The sequence below is a fragment of the Hypanus sabinus genome, chromosome 17 (genome assembly GCF_030144855.1).
Source record: "Hypanus sabinus isolate sHypSab1 chromosome 17, sHypSab1.hap1, whole genome shotgun sequence".
Taxonomy (NCBI): Eukaryota; Metazoa; Chordata; class Chondrichthyes; order Myliobatiformes; family Dasyatidae; genus Hypanus; species Hypanus sabinus.
The window spans coordinates 84,813,297-84,828,545 of record NC_082722.1 but is presented as its reverse complement, the minus strand read 5'-3'; the positions used below and the strand labels follow the sequence as shown (position 1 = coordinate 84,828,545).

The 15,249-nt window shown below is 58.6% G+C and overlaps 1 protein-coding gene across 1 annotated transcript in view; it reads right to left on the bottom strand.

Annotated features, from left to right (window-relative positions):
• The window catches only part of cdh15 (cadherin 15, type 1, M-cadherin (myotubule)), a 164,834-nt gene that overhangs the window by 108,015 nt on the left and 41,570 nt on the right, over window positions 1-15,249 (bottom strand). Inside the window, exon 3 of the mRNA XM_059992445.1 lies at window positions 5,872-6,092. Coding sequence (XP_059848428.1) covers window positions 5,872-6,092 — 221 coding nt within the window. The remainder of the gene's footprint in view (window positions 1-5,871; window positions 6,093-15,249) is intronic.

Genomic DNA, 15,249 nt, shown 5'->3' with positions numbered 1-15,249 from the left:
GTGGGTCGGGTGTGGGGACGTGGAGTGTGGGTGGGGGTGTCGGTCGTGTGTGGGGACGTTGAGTGTGGGTGGGGGTGTCGGTCGTGTGTGGGGACGTGGAGTGTGGGTGGGGGTGTGGGTCGGGTGTGGGGACGTGGAGTGTGGGTGGGGGTGTGGGTCGGGTGTGGGGATGTGGAGTGTGGGTGGGGTGTCGGTCGTGTGTGGGGATGTGGAGTGTGGGTGGGGGTGTGGGTCGTGTGTGGGGATGTGGAGTGTGGGTGGGGGTGTGGGTCGTGTGTGGGGATGTGGAGTGTGGGTGGGGGTGTGGGTCGGGTGTGGGGATGTGGATTGTGTGTGGGGGTGTGGGTCGGGTGTGAGGATGTCGAGTGTGGGTGGGGCTGTGGGGATGTGGCGTGTGGGTGGGAGTGTGGGTCGGGTGTGAGGATGTGGAGTGTGGGTGGGGGTGTGGGTCGGGTGTGAGGATGTGGAGTGTGGGTCGGGTGTGAGGATGTGGAGTGTGGGTGGGGGTGTCGGTCGTGTGTGGGGATGTGGAGTGTGGGTGGGGGTGTGGGTCGTGTGTGGGGATGTGGAGTGTCGGTGGGGGTGTGGGTCGGGTGTGAGGATGTGGAGTGTAGGTGGGGGTGTGGGTCGTGTGTGGGGATGTGGAGTGTGGGTGGGGGTGTGGGTCGTGTGTGGGGATGTGGAGTGACGGTGGGGGTGTGGGTCGGGTGTGGGGATGTGGAGTGCGGGTGGGGGTGTGGGTCGGGTGTGGGGATGTGGAGTGCGGGTGGGGGTGTGGGTCGGGTGTGGGGATGTGGAGTGCGGGTGGGGGTGTGGGTCTGGTGTGGGGATGTGGAGTGCGGGTGGGGGTGTGGGTCGGGTGTGGGGATGTGGAGTGCGGGTGGGGGTGTGGGTCGGGTGTGGGGATGTGGAGTGCGGGTGGGGGTGTGGGTCGGGTGTGGGGATGTGGAGTGCGGGTGGGGGTGTGGGTCGGGTGTGGGGATGTGGAGTGCGGGTGGGGGTGTGGGTCGGGTGTGGGGATGTGGAGTGCGGGTGGGGGTGTGGGTCGGGTGTGGGGATGTGGAGTGCGGGTGGGGTTGTGGGTCGGGTGTGGGGATGTGGAGTGTGGGTGGGGGTGTGGGTCGGGTGTGGGGATGTGGAGTGTGGGTGGGGGTGTGGGTCGGGTGTGGGGATGTGGAGTGTGGGTGGGGGTGTGGGTCGGGTGTGGGGATGTGGAGTGTGGGTGGGGGAGTGGGTGGGGGTGTGGGTCGGGTGTGGGGATGTGGAGTGTGGGAGGGGGTGTGGGTCGGGTGTGGGGATGTGGAGTGTGGGAGGGGGTGTGGGTCGGGTGTGAGGATGTGGAGTGTGGGTGGGGGTGTGGGTCGGGTGTGGGGATGTGGAGTGAGGGTGGGGGTGTGGGTCGGGTGTGAGGATGTGGAGTGTGGGTCGGGTGTGAGGATGTGGAGTATGGGTGGGGGTGTGGGTCGGGTGTGGGGATGTGGGGTTTGGGTGGGGGTGTGGGTCGGGTGTGAGGATGTGGAGTGTGGGTGGGGTGTGGGTCAGGTGTGGGGATGTGGAGTGTGGGTGGGAGTGTGGGTCGGGTGTGGGGATGTGGGGTTTGGGTGGGGGTGTGGGTCGGGTGTGAGGATGTGGTGTGTGGGTGGGGGTGTGGGTCGGGTGTGAGGATGTGGAGTGTGGGTGGGGGTGTGGGTCGGGTGTGAGGATGTGGAGTGTGGGTGGGGGTGTGGGTCCGGTGTGAGGATGTGGAGTGTGGGTGGGGGTGTGGGTCGGGTGTGGGGATGTGGAGTGTGGGTGGGGGTGTGGGTCGGGTGTGCGGATGTGGAGTGTGGGTGGGGGTGTGGGTCGGGTGTGAGGATGTGGAGTGTCGGTGGGGGTGTGGGTCGTGTGTGGGGATGTGGAGTGTCGGTGGGGGTGTGGGTCGTGTGTGGGGATGTGGAGTGTCGGTGGGGGTGTGGGTCGTGTGTGGGGATGTGGAGTGTCGGTGGGGGTGTGGGTCGGGTGTGGGGATGTGGAGTGCAGGTGGGGGTGTGGGTCGGGTGTGGGGATGTGGAGTGCGGGTGGGGGTGTGGGTCGGGTGTGGGGATGTGGAGTGCGGGTGGGGGTGTGGGTCCGGTGTGGGGATGTGGAGTGCGGGTGGGGGTGTGGGTCGGGTGTGGGGATGTGGAGTGCGGGTGGGGGTGTGGGTCGGGTGTGGGGATGTGGAGTGCGGGTGGGGGTGTGGGTCGGGTGTGGGGATGTGGAGTGCGGGTGGGGGTGTGGGTCGGGTGTGGGGATGTGGAGTGCGGGTGGGGGTGTGGGTCGGGTGTGGGGATGTGGAGTGCGGGTGGGGGTGTGGGTCGGGTGTGGGGATGTGGAGTGTGGGTGGGGGTGTGGGTCGTGTGTGGGGATGTGGAGTGCCGGTGGGGGTGTGGGTCGGGTGTGGGGATGTGGAGTGCGGGTGGGGGTGTGGGTCGGGTGTGGGGATGTGGAGTGCGGGTGGGGGTGTGGGTCGGGTGTGGGGATGTGGAGTGCGGGTGGGGGTGTGGGTCTGGTGTGGGGATGTGGAGTGCGGGTGGGGGTGTGGGTCGGGTGTGGGGATGTGGAGTGCGGGGTGGGGGTGTGGGTCGGGTGTGGGGATGTGGAGTGCGGGTGGGGGTGTGGGTCGGGTGTGGGATGTGGAGTGCGGGTGGGGGTGTGGGTCGGGTGTGGGGATGTGGAGTGCGGGTGGGGATGTGGGTCGGGTGTGGGGATGTGGAGTGCGGGTGGGGTGTGGGTCGGGTGTGGGGATGTGGAGTGCGGGTGGGGGTGTGGGTCGGGTGTGGGGATGTGGAGTGCGGGTGGGGGTGTGGGTCGGGTGTGGGGATGTGGAGTGTGGGTGGGGGTGTGGGTCGGGTGTGGGGATGTGGAGTGTGGGTGGGGGTGTGGGTCGGGGATGCGGAGTGTGGGAGGGGGTGTGGGTCGGGTGTGAGGATGTGGAATGTGGGAGGGGGTGTGGGTCGGGTGTGAGGATGTGGAGTGTAGGTGGGGGTGTGGGTCGGGTGTGAGGATGTGGAATGTGGGAGGGGGTGTGGGTCGGGTGTGAGGATGTGGAGTGTGGGTGGGGGTGTGGGTCGGGTGTGAGGATGTGGAGTGTGGGTGGGGGTGTGGGTCGGGTGTGAGGATGTGGAGTGTAGGTGGGGGTGTGGGTCGGGTGTGGGGATGTGGAGTGTGGGTGGGGGTGTGGGTCGGGTGTGGGGATGTGGAGTGTGGGTGGGGGTGTGGGTCGGGTGTGAGGATGTGGAGTGTGGGTGTGGGTGTGGGTCGGGTGTGAGGATGTGGAGTGTGGGTGGGGGTGTGGGTCGGGTTGTGAGGATGTGGAATGTGGGTGGGGGTGTGGGTCGGGTGTGAGGATGTGGAGTGTAGGTGGGGTGTGGGTCGGGTGTGAGGATGTGGAGTGTGGGTGGGGGTGTGGGTCGGGTGTGAGGATGTGGAGTGTGGGTGGGGGTGAGGGTCGGGTGTGAGGATGTGGAGTGTAGGTGGGGGTGTGGGTCGGGTGTGAGGATGTGGAGTGTGGGTGGGGGTGTGGGTCGGGTGGGAGGATGTGGAGTGTGGGAGGGTGTGTGGGTCGGGTGTGGGGATGTGGAGTGTAGGTGGGGGTGTGGGTCAGGTGGGAGGATGTGGAGTGTGGGTCGGGTGTGGGGATGTGGAGTGTAGGTGGTGGTGTGGGTCGGGTGTGAGGATGTGGTGTGTGGGTGGGGTGTGGGTCGGGTGTGAGGATGTGGAGTGTGGGTGGGGGTGTGGGTCGGGTGTGAGGATGTGGAGTGTGGGTCGGGTGTGAGGGTGTGAGGTGTGGGTCGGGGTGTGGGTCGGGTGTGAGGATGTGGAGTGTGGGTGGGGGTGTGGGTCGGGTGTGGGGATGTGGAGTGTGGGTCGGGGTGTGGGTCGGGTGTGAGGATGTGGAGTGTGGGTGGGGGTGTGGGTCGGGTGTGGGGATGTGGAGTGTGGGTGGGGGTGTGGGTCGGGTGTGAGGATGTGGAGTGTAGGTGGTGGTGTGGGTCGGGTGTGAGGGTGTGGGGTGTGGGTCGGGGTGTCGGTCGGGTGTGAGGATGTGGAGTGTGGGTGGGGGTGTGGGGATGTGGAGTGTGTGTGGGGCTGTGGGTCGGGTGTGAGGATGTGGAGTGTGGGTCGGGTGTGGGGATGTGGAGTGTGGGTGGGGGTGTGGGTTGGGTGTGGGGATGTGGGGTGTGGGTGGGGGTGTGGGTCGGGTGTGAGGATGTGGAGTGTGGGTCGGGTGTGGGGATGTGGAGTGTGGGTGGGGGTGTGGGTCGGGTGTGGGGATGTGGAGTGTGGGTGGGGGTGTGGGTCGGGTGTGGGGATGTGGGGTGTGGGTGGGGGTGTGGGTCGGGTGTGGAGATGTGGGGTGTGGTGGGGGGTGTCGGTCGGGTGTGAGGATGTGGAGTGTGTGTGGGAGCGTGGAGATTATGGGTGTGATGTATGAGTGTGAGTGTGGGGAGCAGATGTGGGTGTGGGATGAGCTTGGGGAGTGGGTGCGAGAGGCGAGTGAGAGAGGGAACACGGGGCACGGCCAAGAATGCAGACGGGTGGGCTGTGGCCTGACTCTCAGTGTCTCTGCTGTGACCTCCCCCCTACAGTTCAGCCTCGGATTACCCGGCCGCCAGGGGAGAGGAGACCGCTGTTTGAGATTTGTAGCTGATTCAGGATATCTGGTGCTTTCGCTATGAGTACACAGGGGGAACCCTTCGCTATGAGGGTGAGGGGCTCCACTCTCGCCTCCCTGTACAATGGGAAGAAACTGAGAATCGGGACCACACATTCCCCATTGGCCAAGGGTTCTTGGTATGGGGCAGAGGCGAGGAAATCAGAGGCCGATCAGTCCCTGCCACGTCTCAAGCAAGAGAAATTCTGCAGATGCTGGAAATCCAAGCAACACACACACAATGCTGGGGGAACTCAGCAGGCCAGGCAGCATCTATGGAAAAGAGGACAGTCGACATTTCCAGCCAAGACACTTCTTCAGAACCCTGCCACATCTTCTTTGGGCAACTTTACTGTCCAACACATGGAGAGGCCAAGTGTAAACACACTGCCCACACTCACAAACCCACACTCACACTCGCAAACCCACACTCACACTCACAAACCCACACTCACACTCACAAACCCACACTCACACTCACAAACCTACACTCACACTCGCAAACCTACACTCACACTCGCAAACCCACACTCACACTCGCAAACCTACACTCACACTCGCAAACCTACACTCACACTCACAAACCTACACTCACACTCACAAACCACACTCACACTCGCAAACCTACACTCACACTCGCAAACCTACACTCACACTCGCAAACCCACACTCACACTCACAAACCTACACTCAAGTCACACACTCATGATCACACTCACAAACCCACACTCACACTCACAAACCCACGCTCAAGTCACACACTCATACTCACACTCACAAACTCACGCTAACATCACACACTCATGTTCACACTCACAAACCCATACTCACACTCACAAACCCACACTCACAACCCCAAACTCACAATCACAACCCAAACACACCACCGACACTCACACTCACAACCCCAATCTCACACAAACTCACACTAGCAAGCTCTGACACATTCATACACCCTCATACACTCACAAACCCATTGCACACTCACACACCAATACACATACGCTCACAACCATACACACACTCACAACCCCATAGCACACACATCCCAGGCAGTATCTATGGAAAAGAACGGACAGTCGACGTTTCAGGCCAACACCTCCAATTGGAACCGTCAATTTGGTTCCACCAAACCCGCTGAGCCCCTCCAACTCCTTTGTGTGCATATTCAGACAGGCACAGACGGACACTTTTACCTGGAGGAGGGCTCCCAGCGCGGAGAGGACGAGGAGAGTTGGCGTGCCCATCCCGGAGTGGGGGCAGGAGCGCAGACAGCCGCTGGACGAACTCTGCCGCTGCCGGGACACCAAGGAACTGACAGCTGACAGGTTGCTCGGGGCCCCGAAGCGCGGTGATTGACGGCACAAGTGGTGACAGGGAGGCGGGCGGAGATATTCGTGTCCCGACAGTCGAGCAACTGTGCAGGAGAGACAGGGAACAGCTGCGGCCCGAGGCCGGACACAGCGGTCGCCTTTACTCCTGGTTTATAACCCGTTCTGTTCTGACCGGCCTCTGAGAAGGGAACTTATTGAACTCAGCTCCCCAGGTTGGCGCATCTTCGCTCGACATCCGCTCAAAGCAGCAGCGTCCAAAATAAACCCGATGCTGGAACTGACTCACACATCTATACCTACACAGCACACAGGAACACCTCACACTCCACCACACACACACACACCTCACACTCCACCACACACACACACACCTCACACTCCACCACACACACACACACCTCACACTCCACCACACACACACACAAACACCTCACACTCCACCACACACACACACACAAACACCTCACACTCCACCACACACACACACAAACACCTCACACTCCACCACACACACACACCTCACACTCCACCACACACACACACACCTCACACTCCACCACACCACACACACACCTCACACTCCACCACACACACACACACAAACACCTCACACCCTCCACACACACACACCCACAAACACCTCACACTCCACCACACACAGGAACACCTCACACTCCACCACACACACACACACACACACCTCACACTCCACCACACACACACACACAAACACCTCACACTCCACCACACACACACACACACACCTCACACTCCACCACACACACACACAAACACCTCACACTCCACCACACACACACACACCTCACACTCCACCACACACACACACACCTCACACTCCACCACACACACACACACCTCACACTCCACCACACACACACACACAAACACCTCACACTCCACCACACACACACCCACAAACACCTCACACTCCACCACACACACACACACACACCTCACACTCCACCACACACACACACACCTCACACTCCACCACACACACACACACAAACACCTCACACTCCACCACACACACACCCACAAACACCTCACACTCCACCACACACAGGAACACCTCACACTCCACCACACACACACACACCTCACACTCCACCACACACACACACACACACCTCACACTCCACCACACACACACACACACCTCACACTCCACCACACACACACACACCTCACACTCCACCACACACACACACACACCTCACACTCCACCACACACACACACACACACACACCTCACACTCCACCACACACACACACACACCTCACACTCCACCACACACACACACACACCTCACACTCCACCACACACACACACCTCACACTCCACCACACACACACACACCTCACACTCCACCACACACACACACACACACCTCACACTCCACCACACACACACACACCTCACACTCCACCACACACACACACACCTCACACTCCACCACACACACACACACACCTCACACTCCACCACACCACACACACACACACCTCACACTCCACCACACACACACACACACCTCACACTCCACCACACACACACACACACCTCACACTCCCCACACACACACACACACACACCTCACACTCCACCACACACACACACACCTCACACTCCACCACACACACACACACCTCACACTCCACCACACACACACACACACCTCACACTCCACCACACACACACACACACACACACCTCACACTCCACCACACACACACACACACCTCACACTCCACCACACACACACACACACACCTCACACTCCACCACACACACACACACACCTCACACTCCACCACACACACACACTCACCTCACACTCCACCACACACACACACACACACCTCACACTCCACCACACACACACACCTCACACTCCACCACACACAGATACACCTCACACTCCACCACACACACACACACCTCACACTCCACCACACACACACACACACCTCACACTCCACCACACACACACATCTCACACTCCACCACACACACACATCTCACACTCCACCACACACACACACACACACACACACACCTCACACTCCACCACACACACACACACACCTCACACTCCACCACACACACACACCTCACACTCCACCACACAAACACACACACCTCACACTCCACCACACACACACACACACACCTCACACTCCACCACACACACACACACCTCACACTCCACCACACACACACACACACCTCACACTCCACCACACACACACACCTCACACTCCACCACACAAACACACACACACCTCACACTCCACCCACACACACACACACCTCACACTCCACCACACACACACACCTCACACTCCACCACACAAACACACACACCTCACACTCCACCACACACACACACACCTCACACTCCACCACACACACACACACACCTCACACTCCACCACACACACACACACACCTCACACTCCACCACACACACACACACACACACACACCTCACACTCCACCACACACAGGAACACCTCACACTCCACCACACACACACACACACCTCACACTCCACCACACACACACACACCTCACACTCACCACACACACACACACCTCACACTCCACCACACACACACACACACCTCACACTCCACCCACACACACACACCTCACACTCCACCACACACACACACACACCTCACACTCCACCACACACACACACCTCACACTCCACCACACACACACACACCTCACACTCCACCACACACACACACACACCTCACACTCCACCACACACACACACACACACCTCACACTCCACCACACACACACACACACCTCACACTCCACCACACACACACACACACCTCACACTCCACCACACACACACACACCTCACACTCCACCACACACACACACACCTCACACTCCACCACACACACACACACCTCACACTCCACCACACACACACACACACCTCACACTCCACCACACACACACACACACACACCTCACACTCCACCACACACACACACACACCTCACACTCCACCACACACACACACACACCTCACACTCCACCACACACACACACACACCTCACACTCCACCACACACACACACTCACCTCACACTCCACCACACACACACACACACACCTCACACTCCACCACACACACACACCTCACACTCCACCACACACAGATACACCTCACACTCCACCACACACACACACACACCTCACACTCCACCACACACACACACACCTCACACTCCACCACACACACACATCTCACACTCACCACACACACACATCTCACACTCCACCCACACACACACACACACACACACACACACCTCACACTCCACCACACACACACACACACCTCACACTCCACCACACACACACACCTCACACTCCACCACACAAACACACACACCTCACACTCCACCACACACACACACACACACCTCACACTCCACCACACACACACACACCTCACACTCCACCACACACACACACACACCTCACACTCCACCACACACACACACCTCACACTCCACCACACACACACACACACACACACCTCACACTCCACCACACACACACACACCTCACACTCCACCACACACACACACCTCACACTCCACCACACAAACACACACACCTCACACTCCACCACACACACACACACCTCACACTCCACCACACACACACACACACCTCACACTCCACCACACACACACACACACCTCACACTCCACCACACACACACACACACACACACACCTCACACTCCACCACACAGGACACCTCACACTCCACCACACACACACACACCTCACACTCCACCACACACACACACACCTCACACTCCACACACACACACACACCTCACACACCACCACACACACACACACACACACACACCTCACACACACCCACACACCTCACACTCCACCACACACACACACACACCTCACACTCCACCACACACACACACACACACACACCTCACACTCCACCACACACACACACACCTCACACTCCACCACACACACACACCTCACACTCCACCACACACACACACACACACACACCTCACACTCCACCACACACACACACCTCACACTCCACCACACACACACACCTCACACTCCACCACACACACACACACCTCACACTCCACCACACACACACACCTCACACTCCACCACACACACACACCTCACACTCCACCACACACACACACCTCACACCCACCACACACACACACCTCACACTCCACCACACACACACACACCCACCCCACCACACCCACACACACACACCACACACTCCACACACACACACACACACACCCACACTCACACACACCACACACACACACCTCACACTCCACCACACACACACACACCACACACTCCACCACACACACACACACACCTCACACTCCACCACACCACACACACACACACCCACACACCACCACACACCCACACACACACCCACCACACACACACACACACCTCACACTCCACCACACACACACACACACACCTCACACTCCACCACACACACACACACACACCTCCACCCACCACACACACACCACACCCACACCCACACACCACACCCACACACACACCACCCACACCACCACACACACACACACACACACCTCACACTCCACCACACACACACACACACCTCACACTCCACCACACACACACACACCTCACACTCCACCACACACCACACACCTCACACTCACCACACCACACACACCCTCACACTCCACCACACACACACACCACCCTCACACTCCACCACACACACACACCTCACACCCCACCACCACCACCCACACACACCACACACCACACACACACACCTCCACCACACACACACACCACACACTCACCTCCACCACACACACACACACCACCTCACACTCCACCACACACACACACCACCTCACACTCCACCACACACACACACACACCTCACACTCCACCACACACACACACACACACCTCACACTCCACCACACACACACCACCACCTCACACTCCACCACACCACACACACACCACACCTCCACACACACACCACACACACACCACACACTCACACACCACCACACACCACACACACCTCACACTCACCACACACACACACACACCTCACACTCCACCACACACACACACACACACACCTCACACACCACCACACACCCACACCCACACACACCACCCACACACCCACACACCTCACCACCACACACACACACACCTCACACCTCCACCCACACACACACCACACACCACACACTCCACCACCACACACACACACACACACACCCCACCACACCCACCACACACACACACACCCACACCCACCACACCACACACACACACAAACACCTCACACTCCACCACACACACACACACCACACCTCACACTCCACCACACACACACACACACACCTCACACTCACCACACACACCACACACACACACCTCACACTCCACCACACACACACACACAAACACCTCACACTCCACCACACACACACACACACCTCACACTCCACCACACACACACACACACACACCTCACACTCCACCACACACACACACACAACACCTCACACTCCACCACACACACACACACAAACACCTCACACTCCACCACACACACACACCTCACACTCCACCACACACCACACACACACACACACCTCACTCACCACCACACACACACACAAACACCTCACACTCCACCACACACACACACACACACCTCACACTCCACACACACACACACACACCCACACCCACACACACACACACACCACCACCACACACACACACACCACACACCTCACACTCCACCCACACACACACACACAACACCCTCACACTCCACCACACACACACACCACACACCTACACACACCACCACACCACCCACCACACACCACCACACACCACACACCCACCACACACACACACACACCCACACTCCACCACACCACCACACACCACACACACCACACACCCACCACACCACACACACACACACACCTCACACTCCACCACACACACACACACACCACACACTCCACCACACACACACACACACACACCCACACACACACCACACACACCACACACTCACCACACACACACACACACACCTCACACTCCACCACACACACACACACACCTCACACTCCACCACACACACACACACACACACCTCACACTCCACCACACACACACACACACCTCACACTCCACCACACACACACACACCTCACACTCCACCACACACACACACCTCACACTCCACCACACACACACACACACACCTCCACCACACCACACCACCACACACACACACACCTCACACTCCACCACACACACCACACACCACACACTCCACCACCCACACACACACACCTCACACTCCACCACACACACACACACACCTCACACTCCACCACCACACACACACACACCTCACACTCCACCACACACACACACACCTCACACTCCACCACACACACCACACACACACCACCACACACCACCCACACACACACACACACCCTCACACTCCACCACACACACACACACCACACACACACACACACCTCACACTCACCACACACACACACACACACCTCACACTCCACCACACACACACACACACACTCACACTCCACCACACACACACACACACCTCACACTCCACCACACACACACACACCTCACACTCCACCACACACACACACACACCTCACACTCCACCACCACACACACACACACCTCACACTCCACCACACACACACACCTCACACTCCACCCACACACACACACACACCTCACACTCCACCACACACACACACCTCACACTCCACCACACACACACACACCTCACACTCCACCACACACACACACCTCACACTCCCACCACACACACACACACACCTCACACTCCACCACACACACACAACACCTCACACTCCACCACACACACACACACCTCACACTCCACCACACACACACACACACCTCACACTCCACCACACACACACACCTCACACTCCACCCACAACACACACACTCTCACACTCCACCCACCACACACACACACACACCTCACACTCCACCACCCACACACCCACACCCACACTCCACACACCCCACCACACTCACACACAACCCACACCTCACACTCCACCACACACACAACACCTCCACCACCACAACACACACCTCACACTCCACCACACCACACACACACACCTCACACTCCACCACACACACACACCTCACACTCCACCACACAAACACACACACACCTCACACTCCACACACACACACACACCTCACACTCCACCACACACACCACACACCTCACACTCCACCACACAACACACACACCTCACACTCCACCACACACACACACACCCTCACACTCACCACACACACACACACACCTCACACTCCACCACACACACACACACACCTCACACTCCACCACACACACACACACCACACACACCTCACACTCCACCACACACACACACCTCACACACCACCACACACACACACACACCTCACACTCCACCACACACACACACACCCTCACACTCCACCACACACACACACACACCCTCACACTCCACCACACACACACACACACACACTCCACCACACACACACACACACCTCACACTCACCACCACACACACACACACACACACCTCACACTCCACCACACACACACACCTCACACTCCACCACACACACACACCTCACACTCCACCAACACACACACACACACACACACCTCACACACCACCACACACCACACACCTCACACCCACCACACACACACACACCTCACACTCACCACACACCACACCTCACACTCACCACACACCACACCTCCACCCACCACACACACACCTCACACCCACCACACACACACACACCTCACACTCCACCACACACACACACCTCACACTCCACCACACACACACACACCTCACACTCCACCACACACCACACACACACACCTCACACTCCACCACACACACACACACACCTCACACTCCCACACACACACACACACACACACCTCACACTCCACACACACACACACACACCTCACACTCCACCCACACACACACACACCTCACACTCCACCACACACACACACACACACCTCACACTCCACCACACACACACACACACCTCACACTCCACCACACACACACACACCTCACACTCCACCACACACACACACACCTCACACTCCACCCACACACACACCACAACACCTCACACTCCACCACACACACACACCACCTCACACTCCACCACACACACACACAACCTCACACTCCACCACACACACACACACAAACACCTCACACTCCACCACACACACACACACAACACCTCACACTCCACCACCACACACACACACACACCTCACACTCCACCACACACCACACACAACACCTCACACTCCACCACACACCACACACACCTCACACTCCACCACACACACACACACAACACCTCACACTCCACCACACACACACCACACACACCTCACACTCACCACACACACACACCACACCTCACACTCCACCACACACACACACACACACCTCACACTCCACCACACACACACAAACACCTCACACTCCACCACCCACACACACACCACCTCACACTCCACCACACACACCCACACACACCTCACACTCCACCACACACACACAAACACCTCACACTCCACCACACACACACACACACCTCACACTCCACCACACACCACACACACCACACACACTCACACTACACCACACACACACACACACACCTCACACTCCACCACACACACACACACAAACACCTCACACTCCACCACACACACACACACACACACCTCACACTCCACCACACACACACACACACACACCTCACACTCCACCACACACACACACACAAACACCTCACACTCCACACACACACACACAACACCTCACACTCCACCACACACACACACACACTACACCTCACACTCCACCACACACACACACCTCACACTCCACCACACACACAACACACAAACAACCTCTCACTCCACCACACACACACACACACCTCACACTCCACACACACACACACACACACACACCTCACACT